General features: G+C 39.9%; 1 protein-coding gene across 3 annotated transcripts in view; it reads right to left on the bottom strand.

Annotated features, from left to right (window-relative positions):
* The window catches only part of tcf12 (transcription factor 12), a 100,759-nt gene that overhangs the window by 49,170 nt on the left and 25,765 nt on the right, over nt 1–25,824 (bottom strand). For 2 of the 3 annotated variants that reach the window (XM_054770159.1, XM_054770160.1), the window contains exons 6-8: nt 8,140–8,201; nt 3,615–3,747; nt 1,540–1,592 (exon numbers count right to left, since the gene is read on the bottom strand). In XM_054770159.1, coding sequence (XP_054626134.1) covers nt 1,540–1,592; nt 3,615–3,747; nt 8,140–8,201 — 248 coding nt within the window. Of the gene's footprint in view, nt 1–1,496; nt 1,593–3,614; nt 3,748–8,139; nt 8,202–25,824 lie in introns of those variants that run through there. The other variant, XM_054770163.1, reaches the window with a different exon arrangement.

Raw genomic sequence — 25,824 nt, 5'->3', positions numbered from 1 at the left:
CACTGAGATAGGACAAAAAACAATAAAAACAAAACAATGTAAAGGGAAAAAGGTGCGCACGGTAATGTCATTCAAAGGAGACAAGCCGTAGAACATTTCGAAAAAGGTCTGTAGCCTTTTATTCAACATTGGCATCTCTATTCTTTCAAATGGGATCAAAGACTAACGGGGATAATCCTGCCAAGCTCCTGTCTTTTATCGCTTGAGCAGCACTGAGTGACAAGAAGAAGCTGTATTTTATCCCATGCTCTGTCACTGTTTCTCCGTCTCTGCCATTGTACTGCTTGATTGTACTCTTATGAGTCACACAAGCGCACCTGCACCCATGTGTTAAGTAGTGGCAAATAAAAGCCCAGCGTCCATTTACACAACAAAGAGATGTAACCCGCAAGGCAAGTGTTCTTTGCCTGCCCCGCACCCCCCGCCTGACAAGACCTCAGATATATCACTTACTTAAGAGGAAGAAGGCAGCACACGCTCCTGCCGCTGCCTGAGACGGCTTCTCTCCCTCATGCTCTGACAAACTTCTTTTCAAATACAAATCCAGAAACAAAACACATGCCAGCCTTTTATGTTCCGCAGCCTGTTCCATATTTGATCTCTGAGTAACGGCAGCATAGGTGACGATTTTCAAAGCTTTGAAGGATAAAGCCGGTCTCAGGGTCCCTTACCAAAATAAGAAACATTATTTATTAACAGAAGAAAGTTGGAGTTTAGCAAACCAGTTGCTTCTTATGAAGAAAGAAATAATTGTCTCGTACCAGTTGAGGCAATTCAAGCAAGGACTTAATTAAAAAAACTGTGAATTCACCAAGGTTTTACAAAAGAACATCTGACTTAGTGATTTATGCATATTAATGAACTCCAAACACCCCCCTCCGCCAAAGTGAACGCAAGCTGAGCTCCACACTTCTCTGCATCCTAATGGTTTCTGCTCCGCCGGGATCATTACCAGCAGAATTTTCAGATATTCTGTGCTATTAATCTCTGTCTGTCCTCCTGTTCAGCGACGTAATGACTAATTAAACATCAAAAGAGCAGAGCTGGGGATCCGCTCTGACAGCCTCTCTTTCTCCCAGGAGAGCCTGTGAGGAGGCTGGACTGTGACAGGGCACCACTGAAAATCAATCACCTCCAAGTACAGCCGTGTTTACGTGTACATACACACACCCACATACACACATACATACATAAATACATACAAAGACACATGCAAACCTAACAGCATAAAATCATACAAAACAATCCTTTCAACAGCAAATAAAAGATGCCACAACTTTGCTTTGTGAGTAAACAAGCACAGTGGTGCTAAGCAACAAATATGCACACAATTTAACTGCAATTCCCATCCAGTGGCTGTGGTGATGATGTCGAGGGCGCTCTTTTGTGTACAGGCCTTGACAGGTTGGCCGACTGAGATCAGCACAGATCTATATGTGTGTATGTGTGTGTGTGTGTGTGGGTGTGTGTGTGTGTGTGTTTCGAGGTGAGCTCACTGTGAAATCTATTTATATGAGAGGTAGATGATCTTCCACTCACAGATGAAGGCAAGCCAGGAGGGACCTTGCGAACCTTTTTTGTTTGTAGAGGATCTATGGAGAGATGAAAGACACACATTTTATCCATTCAAAAACAAACACACAAAAGTATTGAGTGTGCTCTATAACACAGCACGGCTCCTATCTCCTATCCACCCACAATACAAAAATATTTTTTTATTGCCTGGATTAGGGATTATCATCATATTTTTTTAGTTAATGATTAACAATCATCTAGTAATACAATTAATAAAGGTTAACCTTTAAAAAGAAACAGAAATAATACAACAAGAAATTGAAGAAAATTAATCTCACTGAATATATTTCCATTTCAAGGATATGCCTCTATAGTAGTAATATAAAATAAAATGTTTTCGTTGTTTAACACTGTAAGTGTTATAACTAGAGATGTCTGATACTATCGGCCCACCAATATTATTGGCCCCATATTGGCATAAAAATGTAATATCAGTCAATATTGAGCCGCACGGTGGTCTAGTGGTTAGCATGTTGCCCAACACAGTAACAGCCTGGAGATCGGGAAGAGATGGGTTCGATCCTCCCCTGGGCATTTCTGTGTGGAGTTTGGATGTTCTCCCCGTGCGTGGGTTTTCTCCGGGTACTCCGGTTTCCTCCCACATTCCAAAGACATGCAGCTTAGGTTAATTGGAGACTCTAAATTTTCCATAGGTATGAATGTGAGTGTGAATGGTTGTTTGTCTATATGTGCCCTGCAATTGGCTGGCGACCAGTCCAGGGTGAACCCGCTTGTCGCTTGTCAGCTGGCATAGGCTCCAGCATGCCTAAAAGAGGAGAAGCGGTATAGAAAATGGATGGATCGATTTGTATTGGGATTTTTCCCTATAAAGAAAGCCAATAATAAACATAATGCTGTATATAGTCGGGGTGTAATTGTTCACATGGATGTATTGAACCATTTCGGTTCTGCATGTTCGGTTCGGTACACTTGCATACCGTTACGGTTATATTTTATGGTAGTTTTCTCATTACATTTATTACTATCTAAGCGCTTCACACGGAAGTTGTGTGGGCGAGTTTCCGCACGGACGCCTCTGAGTGTCGGAAACCACTGACTGAGAGGGAAGAATGCTAGTAGCTTGCAGGCGTAACAGATGGCATCATGGCAAATGCAAGCGAGAAGCCTGAGCTGCAAGAACCTCCCATTTACACATATCGGTATCGGCTGAAATCGGTATCGGAAATTGAGAGTTGGACAATATTGGCATATTGGTTATCGGCGAAAAAGCCAATATCAAACATCCGTAGTTATAATTATTAGTATTTTGATTATTTTTTAATTGATCACATCAGCAAAAGAAAGTAATTTAGCTTTGATTAAATGAAACACTTGTTATACGTGTGTTACACAGTCGTCCCTCATTTAGTTGGTTCCGGACCAGATCGCAATAAGTGAATTTCTGCAAAGTAGGATTCAATATTAATTAATAAAAATTATTGTAGTTAGATCATAGAAACCCTGTTTATGACTTCCTAAATAGGTTTTTACCATTATAAAAGCCATGTATAGATGAAGACAGTCACCTTTACACTCCTATTATTCTTTGTTTACACCACATTGCTCAGACTACGGGATCACTGCAGGGACAGAAGAGAAGGCCACCGCTAGCATCCCGAGCTAACTAGTTAGCCACTCCAATTTAGTTATTCTACTGTAAACTTAAAGGGTTTCAAACGGAGTGGGGAAGAAGGACAAAGTAAAAAGCCAAAAACTTACCACTTCCACACAGAATCGGAGGATAACTTTTTTTCACTCTATCATGTCGGACATGCCATGTCTGACTCCATGCAGTGTGAGGGTAACGTAGTATCGTCATGTCTCATCAATGTAATATTACTGACGCTTAGTGACCAGAACACTATATATAACTTGTCTTTCAATATTTTTGACTAATAATAGGCAACCATGAAACATAATAACAAATAATTACCACAATGTAGCAAGGGCACCTAAAGACAAAACTTGATTTCTAAAAAGACAAAAGAAAAAAGAAAAAAAACATTTTTCATCAAGTCTTTCACCAAAGTGATACTAACCAACTGGCGGAGGATCCTGTAAAGAGCGTCTTCTGGGATTGGCTGCGCTGAAAGAGTAAAACGGAGCAGGTGACTTTGTTGACGTTGTCACTGAACTCGGACTTGTCAATCCCACATCGGAGCGTACAGATGGCTGCGAGAGAAAACACAACTGCATCAAAATAAAGGCAAAAGACATAATTTTCAGTGGTGTATTACTTTCTTTTGAAGGTGCCTTCTTGTTATGGATCAAATGACGCACAAATAAAACAAATCAGCAGCTAAACAAAACAAGCATTCACATTCCTCCCATTTAACAGTGATATATCACATACTATTAAAGGGTGTAATTGTTTATTCAGTGCTAAAATACCCTACCAGCCTTCACTATGCCGAAGACCAATATTTTTTTGACCCCTACAACTCCAGCAAACAGGGTTAATAGGCCAATTAGGAGCTTGATCTAATTAGAGTAATCAGCAACAAGCCGCATCACAATGGCGAGTACAACTCCGATCTATGTTTAGCAGCTCGCCTGCCAACTGGCGCACATGCCTCTGGGAATCCCCTTTTACAGGATAACGACTGACACGCTGACCCGTGAACTCTCAAACCTAATAGATAAAACTAGTGGTTAAAAAGAGCACAGATTTTTTTTTCTTTTTTTTTTTTTTACATGGGTGTTAAAGATGTGGAAACAAATCAGTTAAAAGCTGTGTTACTACATTACATAGGTGGTTCATTTGAAAGTAACAATCATTTCCTCAATGTAAAAGGTAGGTCATCAGAAGTATTGGACATGGTGACAAAAATGTAATGCAAAAGGAACAAACTGGCTCTGTAAAATGACAACCTGTCACAGATGCCACATGCCACGTCTGCGTTTGACTTTGTTCAATGATATTGAACCACTGCGTCAACTCTGTCTGCTCTCACTCTTCAAGAGAAAATCACTAAGGAAGCGTAATTGTTTTCTTGTGGCCATCTCTAACCCAAGAACCAGGGGTGCACAGTAAATACAGTATTTGCGGAAGTACGACACCATACCGATAAATCCAATAAACCATAAAAAAAATGCTCCGACAACCATCCATCCAGCGGTCCATTTTCTATGCTGCTTGTACTCACTACGGTCGAGGGTATGCCGGAGGTTAACCTGCTGTCTTCAGGTGAGCGGTGGACTGCTCAGCTGCGATAACCAATCATTTTTAAAAATGCCTCAATGAGGCGAGGTTAAATGTACTGTGCTGTAGGTGGGTTAGACTGAGCAAATCAAGCGTTTCTTAAAAATTTTAGAAGCGCAAACCACTACAAGCCACAGTTTGTAATTCAAAGCCGCTGCTATTTTTTCCATGTTTGGTTAATAGTAGTGATGTCATGATATTTGGTAAGGACAAATCTACAGGTACATTTTGTCAAATCCAACTTTGTTTGAGTTGTTCTTACCTCCATGTGTACGCAAACTACAGTTAAATCTAAATGTTAAAAAAAAAAGTTCTATAAAAAGTTATTGGTTATTGGCCTTGAGAAGTAAAGGCTTATAAACAACATATTTAGGAGTTAAATAGATTTGTTCACAGAAGTAATAAAAATTTATGAAAATGATAGCTGTTAGTGAAGGTGAAGTGTACCTGAGACTGGCAGACGGAACCGAATGAATGAATCAATACACAGCAGACATCTTTTTTTAACTATGAGTCATAACCCTATTAGCAATGTCAAGCAAAGTGGCAAGTAGCCATGTGGCAAACAGAACCATAATCTAATTCAATTATTTGGATTAAACGCTTGGCAAAAGACCAGATGAAATGTTGGAAGTGCAAAGCAGGCTAAAAATCATTGAGTGGCCAAGTCAACGATATACATATTTATCATAAAAAAATATGAGAAAACAGTGACTGTAACTATGGCTAAAGAAGAATCCATCCATCTGTCCATTTTCTACCACTTATCCTTTTCAGGGTCAGAGGAAGATGAAGCCCATCTCAGATGACTTTGGCCAAATGGCGGACTACACCCTGGACTGGCTGCCAGTCAATCACAGGGCACATATAAGCAAACAACTAACACTCACAATCACACTGTCACCACAACTGATGTCAGGCAAGTCAACCACTAGACCATCGGTGACTATAAAAACAATTTTTGTCAATATTTTGGTGTTTGACCTCTAACATTTCTGAATTTTACTGTGAATAAGTCTTAAGTCACCACTAGCTTTGTTTGTTTTAATGACCCTTCATAGCAGCTACAGTGTCATTGTAAAACAGTAAATTGCTGGGTTTCAACCACATGACTTAGAGCTAGACCGCGCCACTTCTGGTGAGCAGATAAGGGTCAAACAAAGAACATACACACATACACACTCAGTATGTTTGGATAATATTCAGCAGTTTAAAGCAAATAACAGTTCATGTCGTTGAAATTATTTGCTCCAATTTTGTGTGTGTGTACATGGTGTAGGCCTGTCACGATAACAAATTTTGCTGGTCAATATTTGTGCTACAAATTATCGGCGATAATCGATATTTCGTCAACATTTTTTGAGACATTTTCATTAATTATTGTCATGAGAGGTGTAATTGACATTTGTACCACTAGTTGGTCCTCAAGTGTGCCTGTGTGAGCCACATTAGCTTGACACAGAAGTTGCCTGTATGTATGTTGTTTAAAATGTATGCCATATGTGCCATGTAACTGTATTGAATGGTTGCATTTTTTTGCAATATAGCGAGCGACACCGTCTGTGAGCGCACACCATTTTGCACTATTTTGTTTATATTTACTTTGCCGACCAAACGCTTCAGTAAGCATTGACTGTCGGGATGAAGGCTCCACTGCCTGAGGCACCTCCATCGGTTGTTTTTTTTCCCAGTTGAGAAAACTGTCTGTCAGTCGTTGGTGTTCATGCGCTCACCTTGTAGAGCGCTCAACAGGGTACAGAGGGTCTAGGGACACCTGGTCTGTCCAACTTTGCGCCCTCATGAGGCGGCATGGCCAAGAAGGCAGGCCAAGGTGCGTAAAAAGGTGCAGGCATGCGTCAACCACACCATCGTGTATCAAGTTCCAATACATGGTGTAGACTTTTCCCTTTCTTTACTGTATATGTTACTTTTACATTCTGTTTTCTTGCAACAGAGCAGGCTTTGTAATTTTGGCAGAATATTTATGGTGTTTATTGAATAATTGGGCACTTATACAGTTGGAGCATTTAGATCACCGGTGTCAAACACAAGGCCCGCCACATCATTTTATGTGGCCCATGAAACCCTGGGAATAATGCATGTCAATAATGTACTTCACCTTTGTCCTTCTGAATGTATTTGATCTGTCATTTTGACAGAAAAATTGTACTGCATGCAGTTCTTCTAAACGTCAGTATTATCTAATCATGCAGCAAGGCATTCCAAGCATTTTTCAAAAAGAAATACTTGAATGTCTGCTTGTCACCATGACATTCTCACTCCACTTCTCATTTCAAACACGTTATCCATCAATTTGTTAGTAAAAATCTAATAATCAAATGCACGGGCAATTGTGTAATAATATCATGAGGTTATATTCATATTTCTATTCATATATACTGACAGTTAAAAGTGGCCTTCCGAGGGCAGCTGTAACTGCGATGTGGCCCTCAATAAAAATGACTTTGACACCCCTGATTTAGATGAAGCAGTATGAGGAAATAACAAATTTATAGTTTTCTATTATGAGGCAGTTCTTTCTGCATTTCACATTTTCGAGTTCCAACAATATTTTCACTTTGGTTTTACAGTAGTATAAATTTTGGTTGTTGTTGCTCACTGCAAACTGGAGCCTGTCCATACTCGGCTCCTCTCGATGAGAGCGACAGGTTCAGCAACCACCCTTCTCGTCGTTTTTTTGTTGTTTCTGGAACTTTTTTCTATATGATGGTCTATATTAATAATAACGTTTTCCAAAATCCAAACTTGAAGGATTTCCACATGCAAGAACAGCGCATGTATGCGGCATTTGCGCATGATTTCTAGCTAGGAATACACTTATCGGCATTCCATCTCTTTGAGCCCATGACGACAACAATTGGATGTGACGTCGCGTGAAACCCAGTTGGACAGATTCATTTAGCAGGATTACAAGAAATTAAAAACAATTCTCAATTCAATATAAATTACATTTTGTGGTGGGGTTGTTCAAGGGTCTGGGAAGGACCTATTACATTTTTGTGAGAACTTGGATAAAAAGGTGCAGATAAAGTACATTAAGTTATTAATAGCAAAGATAGCATCAATGGAACCATCATCCATCTGTTCACAATCATTTTTATTTCATTATTTAAATCATTCTGATTTTATCAATTTATTTATATTACCTGAAGGGTAACAACTACTTTCTTTACTGTATTTGAAAGAAGGACTGTACCTATATACAGAATCTATATTAGAAAATAATTCAGGAGATGGACTTTTGTAAAGTGTAATGTACTGTTGTACATGTACAGTTCATATACAGAATATTCAAATATAAACAGTATATGCTTGCAATCATTATGTGATATGAAACTCACCTGGCACCCTGATGCTCCAGGATCCCTCCCAAAGCCATGAAATGTAGCCCTCTCTGATTTCCCTGGAAAATAAGGTACCTTGTTAACATTTGTGAAACACAAATGGCAATAGGGACTACAGACGGAAATTAGCTGAATGTTAAAACTGGTGCATTCATCGATTCTATATGAATAATGCAACGTACACACTGTTTATAAGTACAAAATAATAATAAAATAAAGTGAGCATAATTAACAGGACTTTTAATTCAGGAATATTATTTATGGATAACGTGATGCAAGTAAAGCTATATGTTATTTGAACACTAGAGCTCGACCAATGTACTTGAACGTCAAAAGAAACTTAATTTTGTTACACCATGGTAAGCTTTGACTTTGTAAAACACAACACTTTAGTGCCACGCTGTCAGGGCCCGTCAAGGAGAACATTCTAGTTTTTTCACGCAAGTTTTAGTGTGCGTAATGCAGTGTTTTAAAGTCGTCTAAGTTGCATCTCTGTGAAATAAAAAAAGATAGATGCAACACTTATATCACACGTCCACCATTATCTAAGACGATTATACAGCATTTTAAAGTGAAATACAGTGTTCCCTCGCTCTATCGCGGCTCACGTTTCATGGCCTCGCTGTTTTGCAGGTTTTTTAAAGTGCAATTTTAGTGTTTTTTGTTGTTTTTTACAGCGTATGAACACGCATTGTGTTCTGTGACCTAATTGGCTAAGGGAGAACCTGCGCTTTGTGTTCTGCGTCCTTATTGGCTAAGGAACAACCCGCCCATTGTCGTCTGCGTCCCGATTAGCTGTAGACCACTCAATGTCAATCAATCTCCTTCATGCCGGCCCGCACGGCCGTGTCTCCTGTTGTGTTTGTCGCTACTAAACAGCTTGCCTTGCAGTGTGACTTGCAAGTTTTCTCACACGATGACGACCCACAATGTTGAAACAAGAATACAAAAACTCTTCAGCGGAGTGGCGACAGGACGAAGAGGCACGGTCAGAGAAGTGAAATATGAGTGATGAATTAATGTTTGTCTGAGAAAAGTGTATAAAGTGTATGGTGAGGGGTTTTACAGCCTTAAAATAAAAATAATAATTGTAAAAAAAAAAAAAAAAAAAAAAAAACATTTTTATAAAGTTGGCTACTTCACGGATTTCACCTATTGTGGGCTATTTTGGGAACCTATCCCCTGCGATAAACGAGGGAACACTGTAAAGATATATGCAGATATACACAGCGTCCCACTTCACTTCACACTTCCATGGAGGATTTACAAGGGCTCATCCATTCACAAGTTAATGTCTTCAATCAAATCATTTTGAAAATGTTCCACGTAATTTATTTAGTTGTAATTTGATAAAGTGCATGTTTTGAAAGCAGATAAATTGTTACATAAAATGTAGTTTAGTCCCTTGTATTAAGTCTAGTAACGTTATTTCTTATTTTGTTTGTTGTTAACTTTTTTTCCCCACTTTTTAATGTTTGTTTCAGCATTTGTTTTTGAGTTGTTTGCAAATACTCAGTGGCTGCAGATGGAACTTTGCAACGGCTAGTAAATATGACTGATTTAGATTGGGAAGATGTTTTTGTAAATAAGCCTTGTATAAATGCATAATGTATTGGTTTAAAAACACCTCACATTAGCCTATGTATTATCACTTTCAGCCAAATGCAGCCACTCATTTTTATTTTTAAATGCTCGACTGTAGTATCAAATTCACAAAAGACTCAACAGGCGTTACGTTAGATGCAACATCTGCACTGCGCAGGTTAGGCAGGGCTCCAACACCAGCAAAGCAAAGAACACTACAAATTTGTGACAGCACCTAAAAGCAAATCGCAAAGAGGCATGTTACTATGCAGTATTACTAATTAAACTTCCTTATTTTCATTTAGTAGCCTTCTGCTTCTTTGTGTTGAATCGTGTTTTGGGTATTACAAGATTTTATGTTCATATACAGTATATATCCTGTGTATATCAATGCTCTTTTTTTCTTATATCGTCTGATATAACGGTTATCGGCCAATATGTCAGATATTGGACGATATATCAGATATTGCCTTTTTTCTGCCCCCAATATCGGTATCGGCCCCAAAAATCCCATATCGGTCAGCCTCTACTAAATACTCAAGAGTCACTGGAATAAGAAAAACCTTGGGACCAACTTTGATACAATGCGCTCAAATTCCCTCCTTATTCTTCTTAATAATAAATTACTCTTAAATCGTATTAAACAAAAAATAAATGTAACACAAAGTAGTGTTTCATAAATACTAGAGCTGTCAAATGATTAAAATGTTTAATCAGATTAATCACGTTTGTCAAATTGATTAATCACCATGTCACACTCTGTCTGAAATATGCCCATTTTAAGTGTATTTTATTGAAAGAAAGATAAATGACAGGGCAGGATTATATATTTATATGTATTAATAGCGCCAAATTAATTGAAAATTCAAATCAAGTTAAGAGATGGCACACGTGTGAAAATCTATTTACCCAACACCTGGCACACTACACTACACTGTACTACGTCTGCCGTCATAACAGAGAGCCATGATGGGGATGCGTTAATTACTCAAAAAAATGTAATGTAATTAATGAAATAAATTTGTTACCGCCATTAATGCTCTATTTTTGACAGCCCTAATAAATACACAAAAGGCAAAAGTCTTTTTTGTGCTACAATATTTAGAGGTTTTAATTGTGTGTCTTATGAAATTGAAATTACTACTGAGTAATTTAGTGATTACTGTTCTATCAGTGTGACATCCAGTGCACACATCGCAGAGGACGCATCACATGTAGCCCTCAGGGAAGAAAGAAAAACACACAAGTACATTAATCACACACATGACAATATCTAAACTCAGCTGTTTTAGTCGCTGAGAAAAACAAAACACACCAAGAAACGTGAGAAAGATGAATCACTTTAACGGCATCATACATTAAATTGGCCAGACTTCCACTAATAATAAATGTTGGTGCTAAATTCTGTTTAGATGAGGGGGCATGTAAATATTTTTGGTGAACTAAAACCTGCATTGCATGGATGTTCTGCTACACTTGCTTTCACAAGTGTAGGACAAGTGCAGGTGAGCAGAGCTTCGTGTATCATGTCAGCAGTTCTACAGGAGAAAGTTGCAGTTTTCAGGCTAAACTACATTTGTGGACACTGAGAGCTGAGTATATCAGTGAAGAACTTTATCTCGCAAAGCCGCTTCTCTTGTAACAGTAATATGATACATTTCTGAGCCACCACTCTGGAAAAAGAAAAAAGGATTAAGTTGTCGGATACCACCACCTTGCACTACGATCATGGCAGGATGATAAAATAACTCATTTCACAGAACTTTATTTAATTATTTTTCAAATGTCTGATTTTCTAGCTGGGTCTGCTGTCATTCCACAAATGTCCTCAGAGGTTTGAATGTGATCAAGTTCAGAGTAAAATATTCACTGGCAGCATGTGTTTTGTCAAACACACTGTGTCTGATGTGAATAATTGATGCTCAGTGCTGCAATTTCAAGTCCCACCAGGGCACAAACATGTTTTATAAAACACCCACTCAGATCAGGCGTAGACAAGGAGAAGTATCCCCAAATCTACTCAATAAACAACAATACCTATACTCTGTGTAAACAGAGTTAAACCAAAGAAATACAGTGTATACAACCTTACATAAATATTTAGAGCCTTGAGAAAAGCTATGATGTGTTAGCTATGGTGTTTACTGATAGCGTAGGAGAGCTTGCACTGTATACTGACCCGTACTGTGAAACTAGTATTGATAAACAGAAGGCAAATAACAATAAAGTAGGGCTGCAACTAACAATTATTTTTTTGAGTTAATCTGAAGCTCGTTGTTTTGATTAATCAAGTAATTGGTTAGGCCCTAGACAAATTAATCATCAATTCATTGTTGCAGCTTGACATTAAAAGAAAGCTGTACCTTTTTTTAAATGTATGCCACTTAGTGCAGCAGAAACACCCAATTTCTATCGGCATGGCTTGGCAAGCTCCACATTTACACCACCAAGTCATGCCGGTGTAATGACTTGCCCCCCATCTGCCACGAAGTTTCATTCTCTCTTCTTGCAGGCTCAGGTTCTAAAAGCCTATAGCTCATCCTCCATATATTCAGGCTCAAAAGGAGAAGGTTCTGGATCCTCATTTGTCCAAAAGTAGTTGGCGGTGGCGGCTCTCACAAAGTCTGCCATGATTAGTAGTTGCAAACAGACAAGTGCTTTCTATGCCGCTATTGTTGACAGAAATAGCGTTAGTTCGTATTGATGGGCTCTGTGAAATCTATGCGTCCAGGAAAGAAGTTCCGGTAATGTTTAAAATGATCAAACTACAGCAAAATACTGTAGTACATGTTATCATGAATGTACCTTGTTACTGCATGGTCACAGCATGTGCATAAAACAATAAAACATTTGGAGGTTTTTTTTAGAGGGCTTTATAGTCAAAATAGGTGTGTCACCTATTTAGACTATAAAGCCCTCTAAAAAAAACGTGTGCATGACGTGTACATTGTGTGAACTGTTTTATCTCTTTACAACGCACAGAAAAGGGAAAGACGTGTGTTCATGTTTCACGTAAGGATTGTGGATGATGGGCAACGTTCCAAAAAAATGCAGTTTTCTTAGTAACAACATAACAACATTTGTTGTGTATTTATTGTCAATGTGCACATATTAAGTTTGTTAAGTGTGAACGTAAACATTGAAATGCCAACAAGGCATCTTTCACCGAGAGCCTTTCTCGTGCCGCCATTATTACGCAGAAAGAGTATGATTCCTTTCATACGCAGTTTGACTGCCAACTTGTATCAATCCAGTGTGCTAAGTTTGAATCAATCACACAATCGAGCTGGATTGTCATAAAGTAATCGCTTGTGTGTCCAAACTAGCAAAACAAATAGGTTTTTGGACTTAAAACAAGATTTGCTAAATCCAACAAAGCTCACACACTGATTTAAATTTGGACCGAGAGATGTACAGTAATCTTGTACTACAGCAAGTTCAGTGTAAAAATGTATTTGTTCATAACAAGGTGAGGCGACATGAGTAGCGCACAAGATCACGATGTATGTATGTAAGAGGATAACAATCACAAAGAGTACCAGTATAAGCTATAGGGCACACTTTCTGCCTTCCCACACACGACAAATCTGCTGCAGGAAGAGAGGAATGGAACCCGACCATGAAGAGGTGGCCGCAGTGCATTAATCCACTACGCCACGTACAGAGGTCATGCATTGACAGATCTCTTAGTCCATTTAGCTCAGGCCACGTGCAGCAGCTCTGACCTTTTTAATCTTATCTTGGATCTTTTCTTTCCACTCCTCCGATTTATATGGACTTGACTTCCTGCATTGAACTCATCTGCCCTTCTAGTCTGTAGCAACCAATGGTATTTTTCCATCTTTAGCTGGTCAAAACATGTATCAGGAAAACTGAACAATCGGGCCTACACCTGCATCACTTATGTACTGTATATCCACTCAAACAGACTTGCCATTAATATGCCAATTAGAGACTCATCAATTGTTACTCAAAAAGCCTCAACAATTAGGTATAGGCATTGACAACGTTTCCCTGATCAAATTAATCATCAATTCATCCATCCATTTTGTAGCGCTTATCCTGTTCAGGGTCGCAGGGAGCTTGAACCCATCCCAGCAGACTTCAGACAAAAGGCGGACGATACTCTAGACTGGTTGCCAGTTAATCACACACATATGGAGATTCACACACACATTCACAGAGTCACTGCGTACGGACTGAACCTGAGCTGCCTGCAACGGAAATCAGACAAGTCAAACACTAGACCAGTGGTCGGCAACACGCAGCTCCGGAGCCGGATGCAGCTCTTCAGCCGCCGTGTTGCAACTCCCATGCTGAGCTCTGTGATTTCTTTTAACACAGAGGAAATGATGTGCGTTATCGAAAAGAGTTTCAAATATCAGACTCACCGCTAGTTCGTGAATTCTTGTACACTGCGTTCTGACTGCTGATTGGATGAGCAAGGGAAGAGGTGTCAAGACGTCTTGACAGTGTGCTAGCCCCGTGGTAAGCTATCCATAACCATGAATAAGTCTCTAAAATTAAAAATACTGCAAGAAAACAGAGAGTTTAATTCTGAGTGCATATTTTCCTTTTCCTTCACTGCCAATGGCACTGGCTTCCCCACACGTGTGCTTGATGTGTGGCGAAATTAGCAAACAAGAAAATGTAACGTTGAAAGACATTTTCAAAACAAGCACTCAGCTTTTTCTGAAAAGTACCAAACTGCAGATGGACATAAGGGAGCGATTTCGGAACCACTATGGAAGGTTCAGCAGAGCAAACATACTTTCAAGGAGTGGATGAAGGCTCCAAACTCAACTGCAGCTGCTAGCGTTGTGGCTGCACTGGAGATCATAAGTAGGAGGAAGCCATTCGCAGTTGGAGAAGGAATGGAGAATAAATGAAAGAACTTTTCATATAAATATCACAGCATCTATTGTCTGAATTTAAAAAATAAAGAAATTATTAGAAATTCTTCAGAAAATGAAAGAAATGCCCCTCCCTGCAAAAGACAGTCAAGAACAGGGCCAATGGAATGGCAACAAACATCACCAGTTGGCAAATTGATGACATGAATTTCCTGTGATGAGTCAAGTGATGTAAACGATATTGAGCAGACACACTGACATACACACATGTGAACTCTGATGGGCTTTTTATGTTAGAGTTGGCTACGTTTTCTACATAGTTCAGCGAGGCAAAATGGCTCTTTAGATGCTAAAGTTTGCCGACCCCTACACTAGACCATCAGTGACAATAAATGAATCAATTGATTGTTACTTTTAAAAATATTTCCTATTGAGTCCTCATTTATCTCAGTTAATTGGTGCCAGACCAGACTGTGATAAGTGAATTTGCACAAAGTAAGATTCGTTCTTTGTAAATAGAATATTTCTGTTGTTAGAGCAGAGAAAACCAGTTTCCGATCTCCTAAATACAATTTTTAACATGATTACAACCCTCTAGAAATGAAATAACACCCATATAGTCACCTTTACATTAGTATTACCCAATATAGTAGATATAATCAAAGAAAATAAGCCATTTAAGACATAAATAAAACTTGTGTCCGTTTGTGTTAGTAAATGTGTTCTGGGGGTGGGGATACGGGCGTTCAAAGTTGAGAATTAGCTTGTCATGGGTTACAGCCACAACAGTAGCCCGTGTTATTATTATTATTGTGATTATTGTGTTATTATCATTGTGCCTGTTGTGAGATAATTTAAACCTGCAATAAATTTGTTGCTCCGGCAAACAAGTCTGGTGCTTGTCTCACTGAGCAATTACTGACACCTAATGATCAATGTAGACTACTACATTCACAATTTGAATGCATCTTCTGCCTTGTATTTATATTTTATTTCATTTAGTTAGTTCATTTTGCCATTTTTATCCTCAAAAATGCTTAATTTGGTCAAAAACATACATAACATTTGCTTAAATATGCATTTTTTTTAACCAATAAGACCTAGTCATAAAACAGCATGATTTAATTAATATTTGTTTGAAAAACAATGATAGACTGAAGCTACAAGATTCGAACCGCGGTGTGGTGAGGGACGGCTATGTACTTTCATGCTGAATTAAACAATACCGCCTCTGCTGTCGCTAGCCAAGAGGTGCACTACATTTTGTCTCAGTTTCTTCAAGCTATTCTTGAAGCCATTACTATGTTTATCCCTAAAAGTAATATTTACCAGTAAGTTTACTATCGCTAAACATAAGCGGGAGTTACATCCCGACGTACATGTTACCGCACACACAGGCTCTGCAATTTTTGGAAAATCTGTTGGCCATGGCCAGCACGTAGAGGAAGTAGGGTATCACAGGGGTTGCAAGTATGTCATACTTAGGGAGCAAGTGATGCGTGACACCCACGTGCTTGTCGCTCGGCCTCTATTGGTAGCTGTTAGATCGTGAGTGCGGTGTGCGACTCGTGCGTGCTAAGTGTGCTTCATGCAAGGCTGTCGTATGTTTCACTCACCGGGGACGTACAGTGCGTGGGCATCGTACAAGGCTTGTGAGCAGCCTCCGCAGATCCAGGAAGGTCGGGAGAAGGCTGCTGTGGTCGGGCTAAGTACACAATGTACTTCTAAACTTGCGACACACGCACTCCTCCTCTGCCTTGCTCTTGCGACCTGGCTGCGTGCAAGGCTTTCCTGCGTGCACGCAGAAAATAAAATCCCAATTTTCTTCCTACGGGCTTTGCGTGCTGTCTGTGGGTTTGAAAATCCGGCCAGGCAATGTACGTGTCTCTTGCACGTAGCCAGCACGTAGGAGCAAGCACGCCGGAATATAACTCCCCCTTGAGGAGTTAACTTCATGCAAGGCGATAAATGACACCAATGGAAAACATCGCAGAAAGAAATGGCCTTAATAATTACACAGTACCAGCACCATTATTTGTCTCCCACAGTGTGCTGTGCCGAGCGTGTATTCTGTTGCAGTAGCAGGGATGGTGTCGTCTAAGTGATGAGTCTGTGCCCAGTCCAAAAGCTAAATATAGCACTTTGTGTTGCAGCATAACTATTGTTCCTACAGACCTCAGAAGATTTTTTCTCAAGCTCTGAGACTTCTGCCGTTGCTTCTCTACTGCAGGCTGCTGTCATGTGTCTTTTATCAGAAGTAGCTCAAGTTGTGTTGTGGTGTGTTTAAGCCACAGGCAAAGAAAATATTCAACTCAAATTACTGTCATGTTTCATGCAATGATTTGTTTCAATGTTTCAGCAATTGACTTAAGAGTAAAATTTTGCTGATTAAATTGCAAAGAATGAATCAAAATGACTGCACGTTACAAAAACACACAAGTTCTCACATAGTCTGTACATAGTTTTGTCGTTAGTTAGGTTGAATGTAATTTTGCATATAAAATAATTTTGGGAAACAGTCTCGAACTGACTCAACAGAGTTCAACGACAAAATAAACAAGAGGTGATGAAAAATCAAAGGCAGCCAGTCTTTCAGTGTGCTTATCGATCTGAGGGCTGCAGAGCAGCACAGAGCTCCATTGTACTGAGCCACACATATTTTGATAACACGAGAGGTAGTGACCTAAGAGTCTCCAGGGATCAATTCAAAACCCTCACCACAAAAACAAGCAATTAGAGAGCATGCTTCGGTGCCCGTGAGGTACATTCCAAGAGCCCTTTTTTCCCCCATAGCAATAGAGTCGATTTCCCTTGCTCTGAAGAAAGCCAAGATATGGAAAAAAAACACATATAGGGCAAGATGAATGTTGTTTACAGGGAAACCAAATGTTCCATTCACGGTGCTCATGTTTACTTTAGCTGTCCATAATTTTTCCCAATGACTTTAATTACCACAAAATAAATAATAATAAATAATATTAACTATTCAAAATCACAGTACCACTGTATAAGCAATGGTTGTGTTTAGGCCTGTCACAATAATGGACATATCATTTTATCGAACGATAAAAAAACCCGGGTCGATAATTATGAGCGCTCGATAAATAGATATGCACGTGTATGTGTGCTCCATCTGCTAGTCTTTGTGTGCAACACAAGCTGGATGACAAGAGGGTTCACTCTGCATCTGTCTGTGCGCGCTGATTCTATCGTGGAATGAATGCTGAAAGTGATCCCTCTGTCCTCTCATTCAGCATCTTTGTGGAGGCGGGGCTATTAGTGAGCCGATGCAGGTGGCGACACTAGAGGACCAAATTAGCCTTGAGGCAGCATATGCTAGCATGAATCAAGGCACGGAAGCGGTAGTTTCTAAGGCGCATACAACATCAGTAGTGTGGGAATATTTTGTTTCAAACAGAATGCACAAGATGGGCGCAGAAACACCGACATGTCGCATTTGTTCGAAAGGAGTCACGAGGAAGCAGGGGAACACAACCAACTTATATGCTCACCTGAAACACCACCATCATTTTCAGTTTTCCCAACTGAGAAGAAAAAATACCGCTGGAGGTGCAACAGACCCTTCGTCCCCACGGCCAATTCAATGCGGTGGAAAAGCCAACATTTTGAAAAATGTTAGAAACGCTTAACAGACAGTACGAATTGCCTGGGAGAACTTGTTTATTATGTTTGTTTAATGTTTTGTACTTAAAACCTCTTGACATTCCGATAATGTTAAATACTCTTGAGTAATTAAAGTTTATTGCATTTGATATGATGTACTCCCATTATGCCATAAAAATTATTTTAAAAAATGGTCTCAGAACTTCTGTCAAGCAAGTGACTGACAAGCGCACACGAGTACACTATACTTGAGTACCATCTAGTGGTTAAAATGTGCGTTACACCTCTCATGATCTACGAAAAATGGCATCAAAAATATATGACGAAATTATAGCATATCGTTGATATTTTGTAGCACAATTATCGACCAGCAAAATTTGTTATCGTGACAGGCCTAGTTGTGTTAAGTGTCACTTTTCTGGGGATTTTTGCTCTTCCCAGACTCTCACACTGCAGGAAGTAAAATTCGATCACGATAACCTCTAACGTAGGTTAGGTAGCTTAGCAGTGGGGGTGCTCCAATCAGGGTTTTATGCTGCCCACTCCGATACCGATCATCCATGAGTGAGATCGGCCGACACCAATACCGATCACATGGATTAACTGTAAATTTTTCAATTTATTTATGATGAGTGCTATTGGCCAGGGGTGTGTGAAGGAAGGAAAGTTATATTGTTAAGTTGATTCAATTCATCATTGGACAATTTTGTCCAGTATTTAATAAACTTGATACAACATCCTCAACAAACTGTAACGGCCATGTTTGTGGTTTCAGAACACGTAGTGACTGATGCAATTCCAATTGCGTTATTAATGCAAGTTGTTTTTCGGCATCTATTTTTAATTTTGGTGGGGTGTGCTGTGTGTTGAGATTGTCTCTTCACTGTTAAGTGGAACAAGCTTGGACATGTAGATATAAAAGTGCAACCCCGCTGCCGTAGCTTTGATCCTTATTTCACTCTGAACTAAGATGATATAAGCAGGCATTCTAAAATGCTTATTTGCATTAACAAGAAGTACAACACACACGGTGTAAACACACTCATACAGCATGAGTCGCACGCACGCACACACACACACACACACACAGCCACACTAGCACTAGCATGCTTTGATAAACTAAGCTAACCCCGCTAGATTCCACTCATGCTCCGTATGAGGTGAATTTCAAAGGTTTTTTTTTTGTTTTGTTTTGTTTTTTTTACTTTCTCAGGTGTTTCAGGTCGCCGTTTCTACATGCTTAGTTTGAGATGGGGTGGCAAAGTGTTTGTGAGGAGATGCCATCACGATTGAGCGGTCCGCTGGGTAAATATTTCCCAACACAAGCATTCCTCCTCACAATGACAGTATTTCATTCACATTATGTCAATGTCCACGAGATTCCGTGTTTACACAGTAGATTCTGTTAACATGGAAATCATAGGGCCCTACACTTCACTGCACACAGGGCTCTCTGCAGGCAGCAATAGTACGAGCCACAGGTGATCGGTTTTGAAAGGCATTCATCTGCATATGCTAATCATGTGTTTTTTTTCAGAAATTGGCCGATACTGATCGGTGGCCAATTGATCGGAGCATCCATACTTAGCAGGTTTAAAAACTGTTGTGTGTATTTTTCTCTAAACCCTCCTTGCTCTCTCTAAGCATTTGTTTGTTTGTGTGGTGTTGGTGGAGATGACTGTCCAAACCAGGGCTATTCAACTGGGCCAAATCCGGCACACCAAAGCTTTTCATTTGGATCGCCAAACACCACGCAAATAATGAAACCATTCAGTCAAACTAGAGATGCTCATTCATGCAGTATTTCCACCACTTTGCAGGGGGCAAGAGCGATGCCTACACGTGACACTGAAGCAGCAGCAGATTGAGTCGATGCCTGCTAAAGACATGGTGCTATCAACGCTAAAAAAAATCAATTGTTTAAAAAAATGTAAACTTACGTGCTACAAGCGAAGCTGCATTGTCTTGTCTCTGTCCTGCTCTACACAACAAAAGGCAACCTTAGCTTGGATAGCATGGATCCTTGTGAAAAAAAAGCCTTTAACCGACAAAAAAAGACAGCATGCTAGCTGCTCTAAACAAGATGAGACCTGATGACCAAATTAAAAATTGAACTGCAATTTAAGTCTGCGATATTACACAGTGTCAGTCAAGAAAACACAGAGTACATAGTCATACAATTTGGAAAGATTTATCAAAAATATGTCTCAAAAACTTGAAGGTCAAAATGTCATTGTGGGAGACTTGTGAGACTTTAGCTCAGTGAGTATTTAATGCATCATACTGGAGGCCCTGGGGCCATCAGGCCTGATAATTTGCCAAACAATCAATGGTCAGACTGTGTATTTAAATAACAAACACGCGTAATGTCAAAACTGCACATCCCAAATTAAATGTTAAAAATTGCTGAGTTTGTGAATATGGTTAAAATGATCAGTCCATTGTTTGTCTGGATGCCTTACATGTGCCTTACTGGCTACCGTAGTGAAGGATGAACGAAGTACTGCGAGATTTGGTCTTGGGGCGTGATGCAACAGTTTGTTACATGCCCCATATTACACACTAACCAAGCGGGCAAGCGCAAGACAAGGCAAAATTGTAGTAAAAATTTCGTGGGGAGGACGTTAACTGAGGAACCACTACATCTAAATGTTCTTGAAAAAGAAACGTCTTTGAAGGAACAGCTGGTGTGTAAAATGTTACTGCCATTGTCTACACTAGAAGCTACATATAAAATACGTTTTGACCATTATATATGTTCGTTTTCATGAGGATAAAGCCTTGGTTTCTGCGTATTGATGTAAGAAACATAATCCAGGGATATCTCGGACTTTATTCAATGAAATTGTTTTAGATGGAAGTATGCACCATTCTACCTTTGAAAAAGTCCCTTTGTTTTCTTCCCTTAAGAGTTTTTGTTCCGCCATCCATACGTACAAAGCTTTTTGATGCTTCTAAGTTGTGTTAGAGAGTAAATGAAAGCAGGCTGGGTTAAAGGTTAGGCCTGTCTGGATGAAGAAGCAGAGGAGAGAGGTAGGATATCAAATAAACTTCCTCTTCAAACCGTGCGCCGTCCACCACTAAGAGCACATGTAGACTGAAAAGAGATGAGCTAATAATACAGAGGAAACATGTCTCTGTTGCCATAAGCTCAACACCAATTTCTGCATACAGCCTTGTCAGCAGTGACTTATTCAACACAGCGAGAGCAAATGTTAATGACTCCTAATTTGCATTTTTTTTTTGTTGAAATGTCACTGATTATTATGTACCATGATGATAAATGCATTTGCTCATGCAGCCTGATGTGTAATTAGCCATTAGGTTGAATAACTAGATCAATTTAAGGAGAAGGATCAGGATTAAGAGAAATCAAGCCGGGCGAATGTGACAATGAGAACCAAAAAACATGTGCTGTTGTGTTAACGTCAGATAATCAACACAGACGGCATTAACCAGACTCATAATTGCAATGCATTAACCTTTTGATTAACTGTTGCTGATGCCTGATACTAGAACACTGTTTTTCAGATGTCTTGAGATGTGGCATTATGAGACATTGATCTAACCACCATTTTTTGGTTGCTTAAGTGATTCAAAGACTTATTATGCAAAACACCATTATTCATCATTTTACAGCTCTAAAAATAACACATTCGGCTTGGGGGTATAAAAGATTATCGCCACTGCTAATGAAGGTATTCCTTCAATATCTACAGCTGCACGAGCTCCAGAATAAATGTTTATTTCCTCTTAAAAATCCATCTCTTGTAGAAATGCGGATTTCCTGATTATGTTTATCCCACTCCTGGATAATCAGGTGCCATAGCTTGGTCAATTTAAATTTCGTCTAACAAGACAAAAAGGAAAAAAGGGAGGTGGAAAGGGGAAAATATTTTCGCATGGCCTTTGCCTTTTTCCCAAGCCCCGCTATTCTGCCGCCAACGCTTTTTATTCACAAATGAGGGAAAAAAATGCATTACTGTGGACCAGATGGGAACATTCCACATGACCAAACCAATCAATCACATTGGTGGGACGCAGGTGTGACACAGCCGTGCAGCAACACACCATTTCACAGTCTATCAGGCACAAACACATGGTCACCAATCAATGGCACCCTGAGGACCGATGAGGAGGGGTGCTTCTCCAAAGCCGCACAGGTTCACGGCTGATGACTTCATAATCACACGCCCATTCTCTTAAGAGGTGAGAGGTGATGCACTCCCTAATAACGCCTCCAACCATTTTAACACCAACGATGTAATGGATGCTTCTTCAGCAGGGACACTAACATGCTCCCCTGCATCACTTTCCCAGCTGTCCAAGGGAACCAGCGCACATTTAACAAGTCGAGGAAATTTCTCCCAGCTGGATATTACAATCCAGTCAGCATGAAACATCAAGTATTTGTCAATGTTTGGTATCAGATGCCAAACAACTGTTGGCCTGTGAAACAACAGTGAACTGAGGTGAAGGACAAGGAGGGATCCACACATGGCTTTGGAATGCTGCTCCAGCTTCAAATACAATGTAGTATATTTCTTGATGCAAAAAACCCAAGCAAACATCTGACAATAGTCAATTTGTGGTTGGGGGAGTTGGGGGCAGTACCCATTATCCCATTATAGTAAGTGTGTGTGCACCATAAGTCAACTGGGATAGGCTCCAGCCCCTACCTCAACTTTTATTTTGCCAAATTGTGAAAATGTGAAAGGTAAATAAAATTTTTGGGCGGAATCTAATTTACTCAAAGCCAACTTCTTAAAACAGTTTCAAAACTTAAAATGTGATGAGCCTTTATACCCAACAAAACAGCTTCTTCTACCCTATAACGCTGTAACGTATAAAAAGCGTTTTCCTACATAAAATGCTGCAAGGTCTGTAATGTAAACCTACACTCAAACATTTTTTAGGATTTCCCGCAGACAGTAACACGACACCTCACATATATTTAGCGTTCCTTTGTTATTCCATCCATTATTTTGATCATAACATGTTTCAGTGCTGTCTCCAAAACCATGCTTTGAAATTATGCCACAATACAGCCTTTTGGTGTCTAGAAACAAGTGGTCCTCGGTTTACAGCCTTCTGTATTACCGTATTTTGTCTTTACATATGCACTCCCATAATGAATGAAAAAACTAATTTTGGTCAGTAAACACAAAACTTGCTCAAGAACTAGTTACAGCGCGGTGTGCTGTGTGAGAATACACTGTGCTCAATATTGGCTGCACTTGTTTCAATTGCTTGACTGTCACAGCCATCAGTAAGGCTAAAGATCGAAGTGTAACATCTAACCCACAGGTGGCCAAACTTTTTCTAGTAAGGGCCACATACAGAAAAATTGAAGGATGCGGGGTGCCATACATTTTGTGCATTAAAGATGCTACCACCAATACAATGTAGCTCAAAATATGCTAAGCTATTTGAACAAAACAGCTTAGCTTTGTGTTATAGATGCCAAAGTAAATTTGCGTCATATCTAAATAAATTATTTACCAACAATTAATTAATTTTAAATTTCAGAATATGTCGCGCGCCAATGACAAACCAGCTGTAGGTCGAACACTTTGCTCATCCCTGGACTAACAGGATGCTGTAAAGGCGATGAGGAGGTGGTCAATAAACAATCTGTTTAGCGCAAAAACAAAACAGGCTACTGTCAGCCGAACCACACCAAAACAACATCAGCAAACTCAAATGTCCACTCTGCACCCACACACATGTACTCAGGACCCATGTCAAGTTCACAGACATTCGGAAACAAAAAAAAAAAAAATCTTCAACAGTACAAATAGCTGATCCTATGAAAGCGGCAGTAATACCCAAGCAGTGTAGTGTCGTCATTATTGACAAGGAAATGTTCGTGCTTTGGCTTTTTTTTTTAAATTTCTGTTTCATTGAATTATTGTATTTAATTTATTGTATTTAGAGTTTTATTACTTGTCCTTTATTACTTGTGTTCTGTGTATCAAAGTCGCAAAATTGCAACAAGCAATTTCTGCGGATATGGTGCCTCATGAAGTTAATACATTACACCAGGAGATGGCGAACATCTGTTACTTCAATCTGAGCAACATTTGTGGGCGTTTCTGTGCAAAGTTAATCAGTTTATAGACTTTGAAGCCCCTTGTGCGTGCGGCAGCGAGTCGGCTCGCCATGACAGTACACACGCAGCATACTTGAGCTGATGCTTTGCTAAACCGTGTTTGGGGTGGCTGTAGGCGATGTGGTGGGTTGTCAAAACACAGCTATTGGTGAGGGTGGTAGCGGGAATGTTAAAAAAAAAATTAAAAAACGCAAAAATAGTGGCATACGCGGTATGATCTGCGGGAGGCTCCTCGCCAAAAAATACACTTCTAATAGATAGATATGACCTGAAAATACAATGACGATATTCACAGGGATAATTGATAGATATAAAGTATCTATCTATGTAATAATAGCAGTAATAACAGCCGCTGAGGCAGCTGTGGTGTTCAAGATTCCGCTGCAAATGATTTTTGAAATAGTAATGTCAAAACTGAAAAAATCTCTGGCGCCTAAAGGTTTGAGTTAATGTAAGTATAATTTAGGTACAAGATCTGACTTACACCTGGAACAGAACTCATACGAACAACATGCCCATCATGTTTTTGGCGTGTGCTACTGCAGGTGCAGATATGGTGATGTCGCTGGACTGTCACATTAGGAATTAGAAACAAAATACAGTCTTAACTTTTGAGCTCATCTTCGACTAATTTCCCATGAGAATATGTAGCCGATCCAAAAAAAAAAAGAACACGCCTTTGCAGTGATAATAATTACCATGAAGCTGTGACCCATGCAGCTGATTCCTAGAGACTCGTTAAGTCATCATATCTTGATCAAACCTCAGTTCTTTCCACTTTAAAGACAGAGCCCCCCGAGGCCCATTGAGACTACAGATGATCCTCTGCAGCTGGCTCGCCTCCCCAGTCAATTGGGGGCCGGGGCCGCAGGAGGGAAAGGCCGGGCAAGGCCAAGATGGGCCAGGAAAAGCAGGAGGCAGGGGAGGTCTGAGATGTGGGCGGCATGGGGATGGAGAAAAAGGATTTGCACTCTTTCAGCTCGTCTCCAGCTCTTCATGCTCCACTGACCTCGGTAATAGATAAGCACACCCTGCAGCTCAACATAATGACCGGCTCCATCCTCTAAACTGTACTGCACCACATTGCCTCGTCTTCCAATCGCAGCTCTCTGTTCCTGTCATATAAACTGGAGATATGTGCATTTTGCGGTTGTCACTTAAAATCATCCATGCAAAACAAATGTTTAACACGAGTTCACGGGAGAAACGGTGCACATATTGTAAGAAAATGTGCATGCTGTTTGTGTCTCTCTGTGTATAAATGTGAATTTGCATGGGTGAGGGGTAGAGCAAGAAGCATTGCCATCACCAATGACCCACAGTGCTGTGGATGCCAGAACAGCACCTGACACTACCACAGTCTAGTTTAGAGGTGGCTCTTAAAGTACAGAGCACCTGCGCATAAGACCTGCCCCAGTGTGATGTACAGTATGTGTGCAGTGATGTGGCTTTTGAAAAATGTACTAAACTGAAGAGGGAGGCTGTGTCCAGGAAGTTTTAAATTGACAT

This window comes from Dunckerocampus dactyliophorus, chromosome 3 (genome assembly GCF_027744805.1).
Source record: "Dunckerocampus dactyliophorus isolate RoL2022-P2 chromosome 3, RoL_Ddac_1.1, whole genome shotgun sequence".
Taxonomy (NCBI): domain Eukaryota; kingdom Metazoa; phylum Chordata; class Actinopteri; order Syngnathiformes; family Syngnathidae; genus Dunckerocampus; species Dunckerocampus dactyliophorus.
Note: the sequence above shows the minus strand (reverse complement) of the source record. Positions and strands in the feature narration are given on the sequence as shown.